Source organism: Megalopta genalis, chromosome 5 (genome assembly GCF_051020955.1).
Source record: "Megalopta genalis isolate 19385.01 chromosome 5, iyMegGena1_principal, whole genome shotgun sequence".
In the NCBI taxonomy this organism is placed as follows: domain Eukaryota; kingdom Metazoa; phylum Arthropoda; class Insecta; order Hymenoptera; family Halictidae; genus Megalopta; species Megalopta genalis.
In genome coordinates, this window is record NC_135017.1 from 17,742,637 (window position 1) to 17,766,045 (window position 23,409).

General features: G+C 45.9%; 1 protein-coding gene across 6 annotated transcripts; it reads right to left on the reverse strand.

Moving 5' to 3' along the window:
* On the reverse strand, positions 1 to 23,347 carry LOC117227355 (uncharacterized). Of its 6 annotated transcripts, none has more exons than XR_004492059.2 (9): positions 21,699 to 23,269; positions 20,665 to 20,903; positions 19,313 to 20,215; positions 17,840 to 18,191; positions 17,273 to 17,678; positions 16,871 to 17,142; positions 15,988 to 16,172; positions 11,428 to 11,598; positions 1 to 678 (listed from the first exon to the last, which is right to left on the reverse strand). XR_004492059.2 is itself a non-coding variant. In XM_033482505.2 (9 exons), exons 2-9 carry the CDS (start codon positions 21,798 to 21,800, stop codon positions 11,535 to 11,537), a joined length of 2,523 nt encoding a protein of 840 aa, XP_033338396.1. In that variant the 5' UTR covers positions 21,801 to 22,112; positions 23,282 to 23,347; the 3' UTR covers positions 876 to 11,534. The 6 variants fall into 6 exon arrangements, 5 of the variants coding, with proteins under 5 accessions (XP_033338396.1, XP_033338397.1, XP_033338394.1 ...); XM_033482505.2 differs by lacking the exon at positions 1 to 678 and adding an exon at positions 23,282 to 23,347 and having other exon boundaries at positions 876 to 11,598; positions 21,699 to 22,112; XM_033482506.2 differs by lacking the exon at positions 1 to 678 and having other exon boundaries at positions 876 to 11,598; positions 21,699 to 22,112; positions 23,086 to 23,269.
* Positions 23,348 to 23,409: the final 62 nt, after the last annotated feature.

A 23,409-nucleotide genomic window follows, 5' to 3' on the forward strand; every position in this document is an offset into this window, starting at 1 on the left:
TCGGTTTTTAATGATCGATATATTTCTCTTTTGTTTCTTTTAATCGTTCCAATCGGTCGAGTTGTCGAGTAATTTATTATGCAGGTCTCGGCATCGACTCAGGATTTATGCAGCTATTTCTACGAAATGAATTTTGCAACCGTTCTAGAAAAAGTGGGCGGGCCGATCGAAGCGGAGCGATTAAACTTGTGAATTAATTTGCGATGCAACTTTTAACAGGTGTGTCCCCTCTCGAGCCCTCTGGCGAGGAAAAGAAAAAAACGTTGTCAAAGGAACGCTTCGCAAAGCCGTCTTTCGCAATTAGCGCGGACAACTTTAGTTTCGGCATAAAAATGCATAAGCCGGTAACGAGATCGGATCGTTATACATACATACATACATACATACATACAGGCGACTATACGTGACTGCATGCATTGCAAAGCAGGGTTGCAGTTTATCAACTCGTGCACCGTTTCGCTTGGCGCCGAAGACTTTTGAAAGGTGCATGAACCGGCGCGAACAGAAAATGGCATGCACCTAAGCCATGCCATATGCGAGCCCTATGGCGCACCCCGGCAGCGTAGGAGTAGCGGTTCCAGGCAGCAACACCCGTGCGTATCGATTAGGCGTTGCATCCGAATCGCACGCCTAAAGGTGGCCGTCCGAGGAACAAGTCGTCAGCTGCGAAACCTTTTTCTAAAACAATTCGTGAGAATTAGATGATCTCGTAATGATCTCGGGCGGTTCTAATCTAACATCAATATGGTCCGTGGAGCCCGAAACATGGAAATTAGAACTGGTGGAGAGTCGAACGTTTGGACATTTTATTCGAAACATGGACAGATTTTTGAATAATCCTTTAAATGATGGAACACAGAGAACGCTCGTCGTCATTCTATGCTGTATCTTGTCATTTATTCACGTGTAACGTACAATGGAGTTTTGATTATCCGAATGTTCATCGGGACGTTCCCCGATGATCGAAAAATAGTTTGCGGTGTCGAAGTATGTATGTAGTTGGTTGAAAGGGTTCAAACGAGAACTGTAAAAATATTCGAACAATCAAGGTGCCATCGCACCTTCAATTCCAGCACATTATTTAATTATGTACACACACCCCCGGTCGCCGTCCGCATCGAAACAACACGCTCTTTCAAATACAGCTTCGTATCTGTTTTTTCTGTTTTCTTTTTTTCTTTTTTTTTTAACACAGTCCAGCGACAGATTATTTGGCATTAGCTTCATCGAATCGAATAAAATTGTTTTCAAGCACGACACACACCTCGGATATAATCGTCCACCCTTAAACGCTTACGCTACACGCGCAAATATGGTAACCGTGCGCGAACGAAATGATTTCGACGAACAATCATCTCGAATAAACACTCTCGAGAACGTTTTTCGGTTACAGCAGTATCATTTCGAACCATTTATTGTTGCGACATAGTTACATTCAGTTTAAAATATAGTTTAGTCGTTAATATCAAACATGGCTGTCGTCGGATGTCCCTTCCCCCCCGCCCCCCGCCCCTCCCCCCTCCGACACGAAAAAATACCTCTCGAATTCATTGTTCGAACGTGATCAGAACGAGTCGAGGATATCGTATTGTTTTAGCTCTACGAGTTTAGTCAATAGTGGTCGCCATTAAATATAATCACACTCATTCTATTGTTAACTTAGGGGGTAGAATTTTCGATTAGTTTCAGGTCACATAGTAACTTCGGGTCACACTCCGTATTACATTTTTATCCTCCGATTCTTATGTATTAAATCAGCCGGCGCATCGGACGCGTTCGGTGATCGGAAGCTGTCCGGATGCGATAGTGTGATCGGGGAGAACAGCCCTTCACCGTACCAATATATCGTAACCGGTAGCAATTTACACAAGATTCGCCGCATTCGCACAAATATTCCCCTCGATTTGGCTCGCTGTTATCATCGGATTGTGAAAGTGAAACTCGCGCGCACACCGAATCCTCTGTACACGTTTTGTCCACGCGATCCTCGCGTCGAGAGCAGTTTCAATCCTTCGATTCGCGTGCTGCCGGGATCGTACGCGCGCTAAAATATATGTATATGTACGTAGAATAGAGAAATATCGTTTAAACGTGAACAGCTTTAGGACCATTATCTTCTAAAACCTTCTTCGCCTACGTTCAGAGGTAAAAACATTCCGGCGGTGTACGAGTGTTCCAATTAGCGCGAAACAATCGCGACACGCTCGAACCGTCGCCGTTCCCGAGCGCGACACACCGAAAACGTCTAAAGCGGATCTCGCAACGATGTCTCGCGACAATTCCGCAACGAGAATAATCCTCAACCGTTTCCGCACAAGCGAAGAAACAAACGACAGCGACTCCGTCGCAGCGAGAAGACAGCCTCGCAAATTCGCATCATCGAAACGTAACAATCACAAGCGCGCAAACCAATTCCCGTATTATCTCTCGTATCGTCGAACGCCAGACCCGATCCACCGACCTGTTGAGAGACAAAGAGACACCTACACTGATTTAACCCTAACAGCTAGAACGCGTTTTATAATACCGCGTATTCTTGAACTGCAATTCTGCGTATCTTAAATCATGCTGTTTACATTGTTGCACAGAGAGATATACAAATACGAACACACAGACACGCGTTTAAATATATGTTTTTTGTTTTCTTCACAGCGATTAAAGGATACATATGTACACAGCTCGAATTGTACACAGGTTCTTCTCTATAGCCTCTTAAATGCTTATTTAAACACTGTTCCACGATAAATATACATGCACAATCTCCGGACGCACACGACGATTATCACTTCTTTCTCTCTTTCTCTCTCTCTCTCTCTCTCTCTCTCTCTCTCTCTCTCTCTCTCTTTCTCATCTTTCTTTCTTTCAGTTTTCTTTACATAAAGGAACGCGTCGAACTGTTACGTCGGACTCTCGCCGTCAAAATATATTATGCATCGATCGAACAATAGCAATTATTCTACAGCACCTTCGACAAATTCGAGTCGGCGGTTGAGGAGCAGCTGAAAAGTTGTTCTCGCGTCTACCATGTTATATCTCGATCTTTTTTTTAACATTTTTTTCCGTTTTCCTTTTTTCGTTATTGACTAGACTTGTTGAACGTGTCGCCGCGGCACGCGTGTCCAGCCGGATGTTTATGCAAATCAAAGATCGTTCGTATCGATTGAAAGGGGAAGGAGGTTCTTCGACGAGCTTGCGTCTCTTCCGTTAACGATTCGATTCCGAACTTGTTTTTATCTGTCGGCCACCCGTGTTTCTCCGTTCTTTTAACGAGATGCTCATCCATACGAGATTCGATTACGAGATGCAGTCTGCATCGAGTGAATGTCTCTTCGAATTGTTCTAACGCGAAACGATAGCTTTGGTATAGTTTCCAGGGACGATACAGAGGAACGAAAATATATGATCTCGCGTATCGGCGATTTTTCTCCTACGAATCGCGTATGACAGTGAATTCTCTCCGATTGTCTCTCAGCTGGTAAATAAAAATCGATTTAGGAACAAGAGATACGATTATTATTTAGCCTCGCGGCTCGTTTCCGTGGTCGCCAATTGTCGACAACTGTAAAAACGAGCCGCGAGGACCAAACAATCGTATCCCCTCTTCCTAAATTCTCTATTTAGGTTTACAAGCTGAGGGAGAATTTACTGTATTTTTATCCTATCACGAAGCTGATCGAGAAATAGATTTGGCGCGAACAACCTTGGAATAATCCTGACAATTTAACCCTTTCATAGGCACCGGGAACCATGCTCCCCGCCCACTTTTAGCGCGCATATGGACCACCGGGGCTCGAATATTCCCATCGCCGAAGCTTCTTATCGAGTCGATGTATTCTTGAAAAATCATATTGCGCCCGTGAAAAGGGTTAATACATGCGAACCGTGACACGGACGCGCCGAGCAACGCAACGCGGTTCGCGAAGTATCGCGATGAATGTTTATGAAAGACAAGCGGTTGCAAGGTCCAAGGCAACATCACGATTTTGTACGCGCGCCTGTTGCTGATAATGATCGGGTTACGCAAGGTTATATTGAATTGCGTGAGAACACGGTGATGCGAGGAGGCGCGCAGACGCGTTGTCGGCTTTTAGATTATAGTAGTCTCTGGTACACTGTAATAGAAAAATAGAATGCCTGCATATATATCGTGGTTCGGTTCGCGTTAAAATTCTAAGACGGTGAATGAAACTTTTCCAAAATTACAGTAATGTCTCTCTAATTGACGCCCAGATCGACCACAAAAATGGACAATTTGGGAAGAGGAGATACGATTGTTCGAGCCTCGCGGTTTATTTTGATAGTTGACGATTGCCAACGATTAGAAAAACGAAAAATTTCTCCCCAATTCGCGCTCAGATTCTGCACTCTTACCAAATTGTTCACTTTTGTTTATCAGCCGAAAGTAAATTAGGAAGAATTCACCGTACACCGGTTCCAAGCGCATCGATAACAATCTCGTCGAGGCGAGCAACATTCCCATAAATTGTCCACAATTATAAAAACGAGCCGCGAGGCTCGAACGATCGCGTCTCCTCTTCCCAAATCGTCCATTTTAGTGGACGATCCGAGCGTCAGTAAGGGAGACATTACTGTATACGGCGCGTCCGGTCTACGGAGAGTCGAAGTTCCGCGGCGGTCGATTAGTCTGGCGAACGTATGGCGATTCTCATACGTGTTCGGACGAAGTTACGTTTCCGTTTGATGCGTGAACGCGCGTGGATGAAACCGTGGTTTCTTTCAGAGAAATTCGTAAGGCCACTGTTGGATGAATCTGTCTGCAATCGGTAGGCTGCGGATGATCGCGCGAAATGAAAAATAAATTCGAAGCGCAACGCGACGGGATCCTTGAATTCCTCCGATGTCCTCGTCTCGCTCTGTATTTCGCTCGCCCGTTTTCGCTGTGAACGCATAAAAGTCGCGATATATCGCCAGAAGAATAAAGGAATTTTGCTAGGAACCATCGACAGTGAACATCGATCGATCGAACATCGATCTTACCGAAGGAAATCGATCGTGTTTGCCGGCGAGGGAAATAGGTTCGCGTTTGGTCAGACATCGAAGGAAATATCTTCCTTTTTTTTAAATACTTTTTAATCGTCGAACGTTTAAGATGCTGGAGAGCTCGGTCTTAGAATGCCAACTCTAATCAACGCGTGAAAATTCCGATCTTAAAACCTGTAACTCGGTGAGTAGATGACATCGCCGCAAAGTCACGTGAGCTGTAACAAGAAACCAGCACTTGCGACCACAATGCTCGCTACACTTGCTCGCTTATTATCGTCGAAGCTCTGGTCAAGCTTTCGTCTTTTTCTCGCGGCATTAATAACTGAATTCGAGGTACGATTAATAATTAAATTAGAGACGTTGAGACGTGGAAATGAATCGAAGATGTTCAGACGCAGAAATAAATCGAAGACGCTCGGACGTAGAAACAAATCGGAGATGCAGTTAATAACGTTAATGAATAACTTGCAAATATATAAATAAACGTCGAACAATACTGAATAAGCATCTTGTTATGTCCGTCGGGCAGCCGCAAATGTTTCCGATCACTTTATTCCGCTGCCTCAAATATGCCGACCTCGTTCACGATCGTTATTGCTCGATGGATCTACGAGACAATTATCAGCGTCTACTTCGCCGGTGGATTTCCATCGTACAAGGTCGTTTCCTCGATTTACAATTCCATCGGAGCCGATATCCTGCGCATCTTTGAATGCAATTTTCTCGAAATAACACGTGCTCGATACTTACACTTCGACACTCGTTTCTCGTTTTTAATACCGCTGTTGCGCGATTCAAAAATCGTCACGTGTAATTTCACGAATAATTGCGAATTCCAAACATGCGTCGCGACGAACCCACCTCGAATGTTCCACCATCGGTGGGACATAGGTATCGCAATGGATAGTTGCAGTTCAGCAACCTTGCTCGAGAAAGATCTACGGCCTGAATCGTGGCTATGGAATCAAGTATACCGCGACTATCGCAAAAGATAGTGATAACAGCTGTTCAAATGGCACGTCGACGTTTCGAAAAATCCAATATTCCAGAATAATTATCGTAACGAGAATTAACGAGAATAAAGAAATGGAAAACGGATAATACAGATTTATAAATCTTCTCTCCGTGCAGAGAGAAGAGTAAACAACAAATTTAACAATAATCTAAAAACACAACGATTCTGGCACGATCGGCCACGCGTACGTATACAGATGAAAGAAAAATGAATGATTAATATCGCAGTCGGATTACGATCATCGAATTCCCAATGATAGAATCGATCAAGAATTCACGAAGGATTTGTCGGGAATTTATTGGACGATGTTCGATCGTCGCGCGACAGCGCGAAGGAAAAAGATTGAAGAGAATCTGGGACAATGAATTTCCTGTGTACATAGTACTACAAAGTTACTGCACTTCGATCTCATAAATAGCCGTCGTCTATACGTTCAACTTCCTTGTTGATTTTCTTATGACTCGTGGCAACGTGTAGCGCACCTGTCTCTCACGCGCGCCCGTGGGTGTTTACGCAAACGAGAATCTCGAGAAGCTTCCGAGCGACAAAGTTTACGCATACACGACCAGCTAATAAACGACAGCGGGTGTTTTGCAGGAAAGGATCGACACTTCGCGATCGCTTCTAAGAACTTCGGCTATAGAAATCGTTTGCATATCGCGGACAAACGGTGGCAGCGACGAGGCGCTGTTCACTGCGCGAAATCAATTATTTGATGCCGCTATTAATCGAATTACGCTGCGAAATCCTTGTTCCGATCGCGACAATGGTACATTATTTATCTTGTTGGAGAACGGTGCGGCGAAGACTATTGAAAAATTTCCCGGTAAATAAAATAGAACTGCTATAGGCCCTGTCACGTATCACAGTTCGATAAACACAGTCGAACGCGTGAAATCGTTGGAGAAATTGTTTCCACGCTTTCTCGAGGTTGTCGAATAACCGAATCGTTTCTAACACTGTTAGAAGTATATTTGACCAATCCGACTCGCGATGAAAATTTCAAGAAAATAACTGATCGAGTATAGTTGTTATTCCGTCCTTTGAAACTGGAATAAAATTCGAATCTCTAAATGTAGGCGCACGGCGAGCATCGATTTTCTGTCCCCTCTAAGAAGTGATCGCGATCGAAAGATTTCTAATCGCGTTAACTGCGTCAAGAGGTTAAACATTGAAATGATAATTTAGTGGGAATCATCGACGAGGCACACGGTATAATTACACGCGCGCCGCGGTAACGATACAGGACGACGCGTCGGATTAATGCGCGACATTAAACTTGATTCCATCGCCGCATAGATAGGCAACGTAATTAGTGCTCGCGCGAGTATATACGCCGTCGCGATCCCGATTAGACGCGAGCATGTAGGTACATCGTATATAGTTTTGATTATCGTTGCAGAGGTGTTACCGGGAAGCAAGACTTTCGCGTAGCTCGAGTCGCAACGAGGAATCGATATTGTCGCTTCGGTGCGTCGAAAGTTACGAACTGTGCCCCAAGTTTCCCAGAGAACAGGCTGAATAATTGAACGGAGTCGCGACTAGATCGCGCGAAAAGTATCCCGCGGTGTCCGCTAATTGGCGCCGCTCTTCGAACGTAAACCCCTTCGCTCTTGCCGAACGAAATCCGCGCGACGGATCTTGAACCATTAACGAACGAATAATTAGAATCAACCAAAGGACGGTTATTTAAACTTACGATGACCTGAACTAATTCGCGGTTCAACCGGTTCCTGCTTTGAACGCGTAACACGCGTCACGGAGAATCCGGCTTCTGAACAGCGCGTCTCGTTTTCACCGGCAATTAATCGCATCCGCGCTCGCGATGCGATCTTCGTCCGTTTTCTCGCGTCTTTTAGAAGTCTTGCGACACTGATTTTTGCTACATAGACACCAAAGTATTTAAGTACATTTAAGTACACAGGTCGCGATAAAACATGCATGCGTATTTTCAACCTCGACGTGCTTTCCTCGCCACGTGATTAGGTGAACTCGTTTTCTGTTTCGATGCCAGGGGCTCGCAGAATTTACGGTCGACGTTTGATTCTTGTCGAGTCCTCGAACGGATTCGTTTCTCTACGTTAATCATCGCCTGTATACATTTAAAGGTGCAGAGAGACTACGACTGTACGAATAAAGGTATACGTAAAATATAATAAAAAAAATATATATGTATATACACATATACATATTATATACCATTTTCAGAAATCCTATAAAAATATTTCGAAGGGGCACGGTGTCGATAAAAAGAGTCGTTTGTACGATGTCGATCGGACCTGTATAAAAACTTGCCTGTTGCGTAACGCGTGGAGAAAATAAATATTTCGAAATGTCGTCGTCCCATCGAGAAAAATCGTGCACCGGCAAAAAAACAACTGTTGCGTTTCTCGCGGATCTGTTCGTATTCTGGAAACTGGTTTCGTCGTGAAATAGAAACTGTCGAAATGCGATTTAGCACCATATCGCCGTATCGTCGCGTGTTAAACGAATTCCTTTGTTAATTGAATTCATTTGAGATCTAGCAAACTCTCCGATAACACGGATAACGCGCGTCGTTTCGAGGTACAATATCGAACAACGATGAAACAATCGACTAAATTCTACGATCGATGAAACAATTCGTACGCCTATTGTTTAAGCGCGAACCGAGCGCGGACAGTTCTCGACGAAAATTTCGTTAACAAACGATGTCAACAAGGATCGGATCGTGGCGTAGGCATTCTCAACGAGTCGAATCGATCCATTCGAGTCTAAATCTTGCCGGGAGATCCACTGCAATCGCGATTAAATCGTGGATCTGCGCGCGGAGTAAAAACGATTCGGAGCAGGTTTCCAATAATTTGAAGAAACGGGAGATCGAACGGCGACGTATTGTTCCCCTTGAGAATTTGAACCGTGATAGTTGATCCGATCTAGTAGCCATATGTTCTGATATTCTTCCGTCGCGTCTACTATTTTCCGTTTCGCGTGCGATCCACGATATCACAGAGAGCATCGTCATTGAAATCCTACGTGCGATCTCTACACGAAAAACGCGCGCTACACTCCGGTATATTGTCTCCGAGGAAATCTCGCACTCCGTAAGAGTTACAAAAATAGAATCGTGCGCGTACATATGTCTAACACGTTAACCCGTTCCATCATCCGTTCTCTGCGGAACAAACACAGTCGGTTCGGACACGCGTCGCGACTGTTCTCGACGGTCGAACATGAATATTTACGGAGTAAATACGTACAGAATGATCGTCGACGAGAGCTGGTCGCGAGTTCTAAGTACGATTCGAACAACTCGTGCTCAGAAGTGTTGGTCGTTCGGGGTCCCCACCCGCTGTAACGATAAGTTGATCGACACCTGCTTCGGGCGAATCAATTTAGAAATAGAACGGGATTCGTCCAGGAACCTTTCGCGCAACTTCAAAATCCTTCTGGCTAAATTGGAGAAACTTGTTGCTGTATCCGAGCAACTTAAAGCCGCCGCTTTTCGATCAGAAAACGCGTCCCGCGAAACGCTGGTCCCATGTTAGAGCAGAGCATGCATCGACGAGAATCATGCGCGTTGCACCACGCGCGAGTGCCGACCGAAAAACAATTGGAAAATCAATCTTTAACCCTTTGCACTCGAGGGCTCCGGAGCGGAGCCATTTAAAATTTGTCTTCAAACTCGAGGGCTCCGCTACGGAGACAATGCAAATAATTTTCAGTTTTTAACATAAGAACAAAAACAAATCGTAAAAATTAGTTATAGGATGTTTCGCTGTTGGTGACAAATGACGTTTGTATCCATAAACAATTAAAAAAATAATAACATACAACGATGACTTTTCTTTTAATGCTTATATCATGAACTTACATGTGAATATGATCTTTTCACTAAAATGGCTTCGAGTTGCTGGTAATATGACTCAAAAAAAACTTCGAGTGCAAAGGGTTAATCTTTATCTACGATACAGAATGAAATAACCTTGATTCGTTCGCTTCTCGATTAAATGTAAATGAACAGAACAATCAAGTAAACGAACGTCTTAACACACTTGCGGCGAAGGGTGCGCTGTGCAGCGTACGTAGCAGAACGAAATTTAACAAACCGTTCGTCGCGAAAATAATCGAACACATTCAGCATCGATAAGGAAGCATATAAACAATACTTATGTTTCGCACAGAGATGCCTGGATCCGACCTAGCGAAGCATCGCTGCAATAAATACCGCTCCGTTCCTGGAAACATACGAAGCGGACGGCAAAACCGTGGCAGGGAAAGAGTTAATTGGTAACACAGTAGAGCCTTCACGATCCTCTTACACCAACGATTTCTTCCGCAACTACGCCGATTAGCGCTCCCCTAATCGAACGAGACAACGATTCTCTCTCGTACGGCCCTCCACGTTCGCTCTCGTTCCTGGATCGCGAAAGAATCAAACTTCGCTTCGACTTCGAAGAGAGATCAACAACATTCGTACCGGAATTAGTTTATTCAGGTGTCAGCTCAGGCTCGAATACTCGACGAAAAAACGCTGAAATCTGACGTACACTCTTTGGAAAGATTCCGCGGGGATCGCGGTCCTGAAGCATGAAAAATACATTTGTCCCGCGAAGAGTTCGCGCGGCTTTGGAATGTTTATCACACGTTGCGAAACAGTCGAAAGTAATCGATCGAATGACAATAGCGAGTCCTCCGTTGCCGTTTGCTACGGCGACGTGGGGACACAGTCGTAATCCTCGACTGCAATGTTAATTAACACATCGTCGTGTCGGACGATTCGTCGCGCGTCGGTGTTCGATTTCACCGAGCGAGGATATCCGTCGTCGCCGTTTCGTGCCTTCTGTCCCTAGCCGGACTGAGTTTCGCATAATTAATACTGATTGCCCGTTCCCGAGCGCGGGAGTCGCTCTTACTTAAGAGATCAGCGTCGAAAACCGTGCTTCTCCTCGTAGCCGTGACACATGTACACGCGCGTTCACACGTTCCATCCGCTTGCTCGCTTCCAGCAAAAATAAAGATACGGTCCGCCGCCACCGAGGACAATCGACTCGATAACAACGTAGATTCGTCCGTTCGTCTCGAACGGAGAATCCTAGCCTGCGTGCGATCGATCAACTCAAGGTACAAAAGATTATATCACATGCTTTGTGTTTGATCTGTTCAGGGGGAAACGTGTCGATAGTTGAAGCGACGATAACGGTTCGCGATTGATCGGTGGGGATCGATTTCTAGGCGAACGTCGAAACGAACGTCCACGTTTACTCTCGGAGACTGTCCCAATGGTCTCTGTTCGGGGAACACGGGCGTGTTTAGCACGCGACGATGTCGAACGGATCGCAAATGATCGCGAACGATCGCAAAAGGGGATCGCCGATCATCCAGGTGACCAGCGGAGAAATCGTACATGGATCGCGTTGTATACGCACCCAGCGTTGCTTAGCGTTGTTCACGTTGTTCTCGTCGTCCGCGTCGTTCACATCGTGTACTGAGACAATAGGATCCGGGGAGTCGTCAGGGTGGTAGGCGGCTCGGGTCAAGTGGTGCACCACGCTAGGATCACCTTCTTGAATGGAACGAAGATCGCTCGATCTGGATCACTGGAACACAACCGATACGGATCGCGTCACCGAACGACAAGGCAGAGTTTTATTAACGCTGATTTCATGCAAAAGAAAAACAAGTTGATCGTATTATCCGTAATCCATTAAAATTACGACCCTTGCGCGAAATCAAATCTTGCCGTTGACAATCGGTCGCTGTAAAAACGAGTCGCAAGGCTCGAATAATCGTATCTCCTCTTCCCAAATTGTCCAGTTTTCTGCGTATTTCGATTCTAGAAACGATTCTTTCTATTCGATCAATACTAAACCCACCGCTGACCGTCAAATGACCGGATTCACATTTTTCATTTCATAATTATCGAAGTCGCAGAGCTGCTTCCATTAGAAATTGTCGACTACGAATCGTGAAAAATTTAAATAAACTCGATCTTGCAATAAATCAACACTTGTTAGTCGATCGTAGACTTCGCCAGGCTCAGCGTTGATCTCATTTCTAGAAGGGAACACAAAAGAACGTCGAGAAACAGCAAAAATTGCTTTCGAAATTCGATGAAACGATTGTGTCGGTCGCGTCTATAACGGGCATTCATCGCGCGGACGAGAACAACCTCGGTTTCAATTTCATCTCTCAATTGCACGAAGTGGGCGTGGAAGAAACGGTCGGTCGATTCTTGGAATATTGTCACACACGTTATCAGCGGACGCCTCTGCCATAGCTCGCAGGGAGCGAGCCTTGGTGAATCGTTGGAAGTTTCGCCCGGTCGGAATAATGCTCGCGTGACGAATCGTCGTCCACGAAAGTGTGTTGCACCTCCTCAGATTTTGATCTCGAGAAGGCACCTATGTGCGTTAGCCCCGAGTTCTTCGCGTGTAACTCTAACCGAGCGCGAACTATCGACGCGGTTTCGGGCCGCGCCCCGATGCTTTCAGCTGTTGATGAGGTGTAATTGACCTAGAACCACTACCCTGGAATTCGGTGTATTTTCTCTCTTACGTTCAATTTATCTTCTACTAGAACGTATCGCTTCCGAGACTCGATGCAACGACGAGTGTGCTCGCGCTTTCTAGCGATTACTGTGCGCGGTTCCTTGCGTCATATAAAAACTGTTTGCACCGATAACAAGCGGCGCGAGTTCAATGCAAACATGTTTCTTCTCTTGATGATTTTAGCGCGCTGAAACTAATGATAAAAGACGGTTGAAAGTATCTCCGAACGTTTCTGTTTTATATACATAGTATTTGATCGATCGATTTCTGATTGAAGCTAGAAATGTTTCGATTAGAATAATTTCTTCGAAGAAGAAAATTTGTATTTACTGCGCCCCTGCGTTTCCTCGAATACTTAAACTTGAAGGAACTCTTAATAAAAATCTCCGCTACTAGTTAGACTAGTTAAAGCGCCATTTAATCGCCATACTGTAAATCTTTAGGCAAATCTTCTGTATCTCTCCTTTCACGGGGATTGTCTCCTTTCACGAGGAACTTCAGCAGATCGGCGAGGGGGTTCTGCTCGAGTTCTTTAAATTATTCCATCTGAGACCGCAGCTGCTCGCCTTTATCGCGAATGCATGTAAAGATCCGCGGTCTGGTAATTACTCGTTTGCTGAAACAGGCGACGCTATCGGTTATATTATTCCGAATAAATTATCGAGCGTACTTTACAATGTAAAACAATGGCCGTTGAAAAGTAACACAGGCCTATCGAGCGGAGTTCACGGGTAACTTCGCATTCTTCCACGAAAGCCCCGGCTCCGCGGCGCGGCGCGCCTCCGGTACACACGTGCACCGTCGCGAGTGCATGGAGGTGCATGCAGGTGCATGGGCGAGTTCGAGACGAGAGTTTATCGCGGGGCGAAATTGCTTTTGTCACGCAGCTTGTACCGCGGCCTATTACCTCCAAAACGCGAGGCAATTACGAAATTAAATACGTCGGCCGGATTCGGAAAAGCCACCCCCTTGCCCCGGCCGCTGCCGGTGGCGCCGATTTAATTGAGAACTCTACGGAGATGCCGTGACGCCCGCGGAAGAAACGCTGCCAAGAAAACGCAAACACGAACCCGTGAACGCCCGTGGACGGGTTCGCCAAGTCGGATACGCCGCGTCGTCGGATGCGATTCTTATCGCGATTTCGAAAGAAGCGTGAACCAGATGCGGCCCGCGCAATTATCCGCGGTGCTAATCAGACCTGCCACGTTTACGCGAATTCAAACTTTCCGGAATTACATTGCGGACACCCGATAGGGACAGCTTTAGGGAACAATCGCTGTTCTCCGGGCTTCTCTTATTTTTTCGGTCGAATGAACCGGGTAGTCTGTTAAGGGTGCGCGTTGGCGATAATTAGACTGCGGATCTTCGCGCTGATTCTCGTTTTCTCTTACGTTATTTCACAACGATCGAGATTAAAGAGAAGATTAGTTCGCGGACAAAAAGGTTGCTCGTTGCAAGGGGGGGATGCAAAAATGGCGAAAAAATGTCCACGTTTCGAAATTCGGATTCTGGAGGACCGCCTGGCATGTTGCACTAGGCGGCGAAATGTTCGACGAAGAATACAATAAATTCTCCCCGATTTTCCTTTAGCTGGTGAACAAAAATATGGGAACAGGAGATATGTTATAGTTGCCGATCGTCAACGATCGTCGAAACGTGCTGCAAGACGCGGAAGATTTTTGTTCGCAAGCTGAAGAAAGATTCGGGAGAATTTACTGCAGTTTGGAATTCCTACGATCGTTCTTCGTGTCCGCGTAGCGTGACATTAACTTGTCTTTCACGTGCGTCAAGTCGAAGGCTGCCGTGAATCGAGCTACTCTCTGTTCCGTCACAACAATAACAAGGCCTTTTATCGAACGAGCCGTTGGTCGCGTTTTCGCAGTTAGCAGTCCTCATTAACACAATGCCGTTGTTGCGACTCTGCATTACGACTGCAGTGAAAATAATGGCAGCGCAGTACAGCTATAGGGAGGAACATTGTCCGAACGGATCCCCGAGGAATCGATATCTTTGTCACTTTCTTCGGTCTCCGTTCGAAGGAGAGATTCCGTAAAGTGGAAGGTAAAATAAATCACTTCCGCAAATTATTGCTAATTTCGGAAGGGCCGCCTGCAAGCGCATCTTCGAAGCTGAGATTTTCGAGCTAGGCACAGGTTCGAGCTATCGATTCATTGTAAACTGTTAACTTCCGCAAGAGTTCGCGGAACGCAATATGCAGCAAATAACGACCGCACGATTTCGTAACAGCGCGAGCACGTTAATCGCGCTAGCGTAGTCTAACGACGTTCGATCAGTCTCGAAAATTCGTTTTTAACGCGATATTGTGTATTCGAACGAACTAGTTTCAGCTTCGTTGATCGGATCGGTTTGATTTTGCGCGAGCTTTTGGGCTTGATTTGCGGCGCTTAACGCGTTAATCGCGACTGGCGCGAAGTGTACGAAAGGCTTTGCGGTAACGAAGATAGTCTGCACAGCCGTAAATGTAGCGGAGGGTCATGTATTTACAAGAGTCGACGATGTACATATGTACGAGAAGAAGAAACTAGCCGAGTGCCAGCTCGCGTTATCGACTTGAGAGCTGAAGATGTGCGAGGAGATTTCAAGTGCACAAGGGTCGGTGAGTTCTATTGAAGAATCAATAATCGCCACTGACTTCTGTGCAACGGAGAAGTGGGACAATTGATGAAAAAAATAATTGACTCCTCAGGATTCTCTCAGAGACTTTGACGACCGTGATTATTGACAGTAAAACTACCAATCCAACCAAGACCACGGGTTCCTGATTTTTTTCTTTCACATTTCCTGATATTACAAAGATATTTCTAAGAGATATCCTTGAAACTTCTTTATGTAAATGTATAAAGAACAAATTTTCAAGTTCGAATTGTTAGAGAGTGAGCAAAAATTATTTATATAATGATAAATGGTCGAGCAGGATGCGCTACTGTCCCAGAGGCTGTGAGAAATGTGTGAAACCGACTCAAGGGACGGATGAAAATGAAATATCAATGAGCGAATGGGAGCGAGAGGTACGTCGATAGCGAGAACATTGATCTGCATCTACGAGTGTGTTCGGTATTCAAGTAGGGCTGCAACTACCGCGTGCAAGTAGCGAGAATTGACGTTAACGATGCCGCCGATAGAGTAACTCGTGCGGAAAACTTCGTAAACGGAGCGAATAAGAACAAACGATTGTATTTAGTTCGCGAAAGAACAAGTTAGTATTCTAATGAATCTTTGAAATCGAGTAACATATGTTAAATATAATAAATATGATAAATACACCAAATATATCAAATAAACTAAATAATTTAAAAAAAAAGAGCGACATAGAATTACTATTCCTTTGTTCCCGAAACAAAAGACATTCGAAGCTTCCGTGTAAGTTGAAGACCGATGGTCAATAGATATTAAAAATCGATGAAACACTCGACTCACCAATCGAAGAATCTCCTGCCCTGAAAAGTGCCATCGGACGTGCCGTTCATGTATGGTAACTCGACGCCAACGTGTGCCTCGTCCCGTCCTGGTACAGGTCCCACGTACCTGACACGTCCTTGCAGAACTCTTCCTTCCGGCGATATCACCTTGACCAGATGGTCCAGCTTGAGATCCCTTGGTATCTGAACAAATAATGATCGCGAATAGTGGCATAGAGCGGTCGCCTCGATTTATTATTAACTAACATATGTACATTATCGAAGTCCGAAGGTCGCTCGTGCATCTGAACCGGCAACAACGGGTACGGCCAAGTTTCGTTACCCTAGATGCAAAAGCGTGTTACAATCGGACTTTTTAACGGCCGACCAAGTGTGGGCGCCCGCCTCCTCCTCGTCATTTACGCAGCAGGATCGTACAAGTGTTGATGTCGCGACGTTGCGACAAATATCGATTCCCACGGACGCAGCGGCTGCGGTCGCGTAACTTTTATTTTAACAAGTTATTGGCAAAACAAGTTTGCCATAAACGGCCGACGTGTGTGTGTGTGTATGTGTGTGTGCAGGTATACGGGGGAGGGGGAGGAGAAATCTTTTAAGAGTTACGCAGAAAAGTGTCCTTGATTCCATACGCGAAGGTCAAGGTGGCGTGTATGTACATGCATGCATACATACAAGCAGATTACAATATAATGGTGGTAGTTATCCGCACAATTTACCGGATAATTTTTAATAAAGCACGAGGTGGAGAGAGAGAGAGAGAGGTCACGGTCAAAGTTGCCGTCAATTCGAAAAGCGAATGCCAGAGACAGAAGGGCTGAACGTTGCAAGCTCGTCGTCGTCTCCTAATTAATCGGATTAGGGTAGACACTGATGAAACTTACCTTTGGCAGGTACGGTCTGGCATCCTGAGGCGGATGCCAGTCACGGATGAGATCAGGCTCGGAATAGCGGCGCGCCCGTCTCCGCCTGGCCGTCTGTTTGTTCCAATAATCGGAACAGACGCCGCTGCTGGAAACTGTCAGCATCGAGTCGATGCTTCGTCGCAAATAATCCTCGGCCTCGTCGATCAACGATTCGGTCGAATCGCCGCTGTTATCGCCGCCGACCAAGTCCGAGCGCAAATTCGGCAGGCTGCCTCGCGTCATCGGGCATTCTGCAATCAAACGCGACCACCCTGTTTCATCGCTGAAGCGACCTTGTTTCGAAAACAGACGATTCCTGACGGTAGAAACGACCGTGATATCAAAATCGAGAAACATCGAAACGCGTTTTACAGCCATTACCTTGGAAGGTGACCTTCGATCGCGTTCTCTTCGGAACGTTCTTGGTGATCTTCGAGGACGTTGCCGGAGGGTGCACATGGGTCGGTGACGAGGGCATAGAAGACCAAGTGGGCCTCGGGGTGGAGGTAGCCACCGGGACTCTCCACGTGTCGAAGGACGCCGCCGTTGCTCTCCAGGAGTGTCTTCGCGACGGGCCGCTGACAACCTCTAGACCAGGCGACGGAATGGAGCTCAAGGAGCCGCGATACCGCGACGAGTAGAGGTCGGTGGAGAGGCGACAGTCGCAGGGACTAGGAAGCCCTGTGCTGGGATTGCAGCGAGGCCAGAAACCCGCCGGAGAACCCAATGATTCGCGGCGGTGCACGTCTGGCGTGCGAAGACCGCAGCCGCGCGAGTTGAAGCAGGTCTGAAACAGAAATGTACGCGCTGTCAGGGATGTGCAAGAGGTGTCTATCGGTTGCATCGAGAGACTTTCACGTGAAATATGTAGCATTTTAAAGGACATTTGGCGCGTCTCGATTTCTACAGAGCAATCTACGAGGGCGTTGAATCTGATTCAGGTCCTACCTGTACGTGCGGATCGTGGCAGAGATGATCGGCGCTTCTGGACAGTTCTGGCACCATGCTGGTGAAGCTGATATCCGAGAGCATCACTCGTCTGGCCTCCCGAGTCTTGTCGGAGAGCCGGAGCCTTCCGGGCACGCCGGTCGGCAAGGCGAATTTACTCGGCAACGTGGTGAACGCGTGTGCCACTTTGTGCGCGAGATAACTTTCCGAGCGCCAATGAGCCGGAAGCGCGGAGATGTCGGTTTGAGCGCCGGACTCGCGCCTCGCGCCGCTGATCCTGTCCATAACCGGCCTCAATGGTGCCGCGCTCTTTCGACGACTGCCTGCTAGAGCCTCTCGATGGATGATCGGTCTGGGAATATTGTAATCGACCTCATTTTCATATGGAAACATCTAATCGTGGATATTTCTTTCTATCTCCGGCACTCCTACGCTCCACCGTCTCTCCGCCGATATACATCACAATCGATAGAAACGCAAACCTCGTACGCTCAGATGTTTCTTTATCAATCATCGAAACACCGTCGATGTTGAGCGATGTCCATTGCTACAGCAAATGAGCGGTACGAAGAGCGCGTTATCGAGTGATCTAAAAATAATAATGTTGAACATCGTGAACCTCTATACTATAGACTCTAGAACGAGAGACTTCACCTTCGATGAATGATTCAGAACTGGACAGACTATCAGGAAACTAATGATAGAACGTGCAAGAACAATCGTACACGACTCGTAGGTTTACTCGAAGCGTAAAAGTGTGACACTTGACGAACTTTGGCAGGGGATCGCCGGACAGAGAACAGTCACGAACTTTGAACCGCGCCGAACTTTTTACAGACTTTCTGCGCTGAATTTATAATTATAAACTAGGCAACGAACTTTGTGACTTCTTCAGCGTCATCGCAAATACTTCACCATCGAGAACTCAGAGTGTAAATCGTTGCAAAGTGCTTCGTATAATTTGAACTCCTTATCGCCATCGATCTACAATCTATCTACTATGCGTCTATAATCCGAACCAGCTATGGTCTCTCTTTATTCTTCGGTTTCTGTTGCTTCCCTTTCTTTCACGCCTATCTCTGTCCATATCCTATCAATGCTCCTTCCTGTTTTGCAACGTCCTCTCTATGCTTATATTTATCCTTTCCGTTCCACTGCAGTCTTCCATCGAATGTTTCAAGATTCCTATCTGTTCTTGGCACTTAGGCTTCTTTTCCGCCTCTCCGCTCCGATACCTGTCCGCCTCTTCCATATTCCTACACCTTGCCCTAGCCGTAAAGTCTCCTCATTGGGCTTGGAACATGACCACGAACTTCGCTACTCGATAAGTATTGTATGTGTTATTTTTGTTGTAAAATCTCGAGCGTTAATTGCTTCGAAATAGCGTCAATAGGAACTAGCGCGTGTACAGCGTGCATAAAAGAAAAATCAATACCAAGAGTCTATCGTCTAGCACTAAGAACTGATCGTTACCTGTAAGCAGTGGGAGGCGCGGCCAACGTGTTCCTCCTAACCGCGTGTCTGGTAGGATGTTCCGGCTCCTCGACGACACCGCACTTGCTGATGTCAGTCTCGACCAGCACCGAGCACTGGGACCACATTTTGTTCAATCTGGTGTTGGAGCTTTCGTCGAATCTATCGACGCTCTCCTCGCGGTCGATGCTGGAGCTCTGCGAGGAGACAGCTTCTTCGACGGAGCTGGTTTTCTCGCCGTTACAGACCAACGATTCGCCCTCGGCGGACTTGGTATACTTCAGCAAGACCGGTTGTCCTGTGGCGGCGGGCTGTTGCCAGGACTCCGTCTCCGTGATCGAGACAAGATCCTCTTGCAAACCGAGATCGCGGCAAGTGTCGTCGGTCGTGAATATTAGCTCGATGTCGTCCAGCTCCTCGGACTCGTTCTCCGACTGATCGTTGGCCTTCGGCTGATCGGCTGTCTGGTTCTGTCGCTGATGTTGCTGCGCCATCTGCGTGTCCGGATTGTCGCTGAACACCGAGTTTTCGCCGTCGGAGACCGACTTCAAGCTGAGATCTTCCATATCCTTGTCGGGCACATCCAAACGGTCAGCTTGCGCCTCGGTTGTATCTTGATCCTCGGTGTCCTTGGATTGTTTGTCGGTCGGAGAAGCCTCGGACAGTCGAGTTTGTACTTGATGAACCGTTCCTGCGCTATCCTTTGACATCGCGCACTTCGAGTCCCCGGATACTTCCTGATCCTTGAACGGTCTCCTGATTGCCGACGACGCGGCAGAATCGTCGCCGTTGTTCCCGTCGCTTTTGCCGCTCTGGATGACCCGTCTCGACGGCTCCGGCGGATCCTCCTTGACAACCTTGTCTCTTAACGAGTCCATGGATACGCCCGTTTCCTCTGGCAGGCTAATACCATTTGAAGGATGAGAATGACAGCGAGAATGCAGCCGCGTGTTACACATGCTATGGTTATTAATAGGTGCGTCAGGAACGCTCCTTTTAATTAACGCGACGCTATGCAGCTTTGCCGTGAAACTGTCTGTACATCGCGACGTTTAATGCGAGTAATATTTCATTCGAAGCTGCCGAGCGTACTTCATCGGAACAGGCTGATCTTTCGAAAACCGGGCAAACCTGGATGGCTTCGCAATTGAAAATTTTGCATGCACAGCTTTGCTTTACATTTAAAAAAAGCAGTATTTGCGAACGGTATAGTTAGAGTATCTCGAGGAGGTAAGAAATCTAAAAAAAAAAAATTAACAACTGTAGTGATCAGCTCGAACGGCGCGGCATAAAGAACAAATCGACGAGAGAAGGCGCTCTAATTTCTTGGAGAGTTGTACTTCGAAACTCACTGCTTACTGTCCTCTACTGCGAGTGGTAAAGGACGGGCCTGGGGCGGCGGGCTTGTGGCAGCATCACTAGAAAACTCACTGTTCCTACTTAGGATCTTTCGCCTAAGGACGTGATTCTCAAGAGCCAGCCTCTCAATGACATCGACGTAGCTCTCGCCAGAAAAATCACCGACGCTCTCCTTAAGACGACGCAACTCTTCCCGCGAGGAGTCCAGAGCAGAGCGAAGCGATATCACAGTCTGAAAAAGAACGCGTCAAAACACCGTGATGATGCCGGTCCGATCTTATATAAAACACGCGAGGAGATAATAGAGCGAAAGGATGATATTGACACCTCGGTTATACTCGAGGAATTACGATCGACAAGGTAACTGTAAACAAAAACACGTGATGACTAAACGCTGTCGTAACAGAATCATCTCTCGCAGCTTCCGCCCCCGGTGCTTTCGTGAAACATTCGAGGACGTGTCGCGAAATACGTTCATTATATCTCGGTGTTAACTATTAACTAATTTTCAACAGAAAATATTCATCGATTCGACATGCATTATTTACAAATTTCGGCATCTGTCGCTTTCGTTGTTTTTAAGACGCGCGACTATCGCACACCTATAGCCTATCGTTCGCTTCAGCGAAATTAAATGATTTGAAAGAGAAATATTATTATTTAATAATTATAATTAATTTATATTATTATATATATATTATTTATTAATATATAATTAATTACTACCATACTTGATTGGACTTAAAACTATAGCAAGAATCCGTCGAAAAATATTGAACGGTACAAATTAAAGACATCTACGAGCATACAAATGATTTATAATTGCTGTTAATTGAAGTTAGATCGACTATTAAATTGACAGAAAAATCTGTCCGTGTAACAGCAAAATTTTCTTAAGTAAAAGCGAACAGTAGACGGAGTTAAACGACAATAATTATTACCAATACGTCGCATGCTTTCTGTAGAAAAAGGTTAAGAGTTAGGAAATAAAAATGATATATTTACGATAGATATGCGAATGTCAAACCTGGTGCAAGGCCCTCACGACGTCCAGACCGGGGATTCCCGGGGATGGCAGGGTAAGCTGCAGCCCCTGATGGTGAGACTGCCGACCAGCTTCAGCTTCCATGCCTCCTCCTCCCCGCCCGATGATTCCAACGAGTCCTTATCACCGCCACAGGTCATACCGAAACCTCTTTTTCCCTGGTCCGTTCGGTCGCTCCGGTTACAATGTCGCCGATTTCGAATCGATCAGGCTGTCCTTATTTATCGCGCATACACAACCGCGATCAGTCCGCCGATCAGGTTCAGTCTCTCGATGCAACACAGTCGAACGTCATGGATGATGGACCACTGTCGCATAGAATCTTGGAAGTACTCTCGGCGAACGATCGCCGACGACGACAGGTCTCTTTTCTCTCTGTCACCCTCCTATTATCATCTACCGCACGTGAAACACAATGGGAATGCTTTTGACACCCTTAGCAGCGACGTTATAAATAAACCCGAAAATGTCAGGGATCTAGTAAATGCGCGTGACGTATCGCTTACTGAGAGCATTTTTCGTCGAGAATCATGAAGATGGCGTGACTTCTTGAAATGTCAACTTTAATGGCGCGAAAGAAATATCGGACAGACTTCGACTTTGTCCGTTAACTTCAAGCCGGAGGAAAGTAGCGACATGATTTTTCGTATCGATAATCATTGGTATCGGACAGTCGTGAATTTTCTACACGATATACGCTGATATTCTAATTCGCGATTCTTCGAGAGTAACGAGAAAATTGGAAGAGAACGATGCTTCTTTGGACGAGTTCGACGAATTCGAATATATTGTTAGGAAAATTTGTTAACATTTTATACGTGGACGTATCGGCGAGCACAAAATTAGCGTGGATTGCGTAAGATTTTTGACAACCGGTATAACGTAACAAATAAGTCGTAAGAAGAGAAGAAAATTTTGAAGAACCAGTGACAGAATTATATTTACAGAATAAACAGTAATTTTTAATATGGAACTTACATTCTGCGCGAATCTTAAGATATTCCGAGACTATTGTAACAATAAAAGATGTTAAATTAGTGTTATCGATGGTTTTTCTTTAGAAAGCGACACGATAAGTACTGCGCGTAATACCATACGGATTGATTCACTTTTGCACACGCACTTTAATCGTTTACTGTTTGGAGTGTACTACTGTCGGGTACATTTACGACGGTGTTTGAACAGAAACATCCGGTGAACAATCATTGTTGCAATCCGTAAACGATAATGATCGATTTCAGAAAACTAGTACAGTTTCTGGACACCGCTTAAGCGTGATCGCTATGTATTTAAAATCTATTAAACTCGATGTGGCTATACCTTCCACTCAAACACCGATTATCATTTTGATCCTGAATTTTCTTCTTACGTTTACGATTCACGGAAATCATTCGGTTAGGCTGTTTATGTTACCGAAACCGTTCACTTATGCTTTAGTCTATATTATTATGAAAATTACTTTCCCGTAAGTACGACGCGGCAGCGTAATTTTCATACGAATGTCAACAATATAGCTTGAGCTGTCACTTGCCCTTTAATGCAGACGACGGGATAGAAATACATACCCATTTAGCAGGCCTGCCAACGTCGCGCACCCGTCGACGCCGCAAGGAGCATTTTCACTACGTGATGAACGACGAATTAGTCGCAAATCCAATACATATGTGACTACTTCTTGTTTTTATGGTACGCA

Bases quoted from the DNA above. Each gene is read 5' to 3' on its own strand.
- LOC117227355 (XM_033482505.2), bottom strand. From the start codon at position 21,800: ATGGAAGCTGAAGCTGGTCGGCAGTCTCACCATCAGGGGCTGCAGCTT. The intron at 20,216-20,664 runs GTGAGTTTCGAA...AAATGGTATTAG, and splicing joins GCAGTAGAGGACAGTAAGCA to CCTGCCAGAGGAAACGGGCG. The intron at 16,173-16,870 runs GTAAGTTTCATC...TTATTTGTTCAG, and splicing joins CCAGACCGTACCTGCCAAAG to ATACCAAGGGATCTCAAGCT.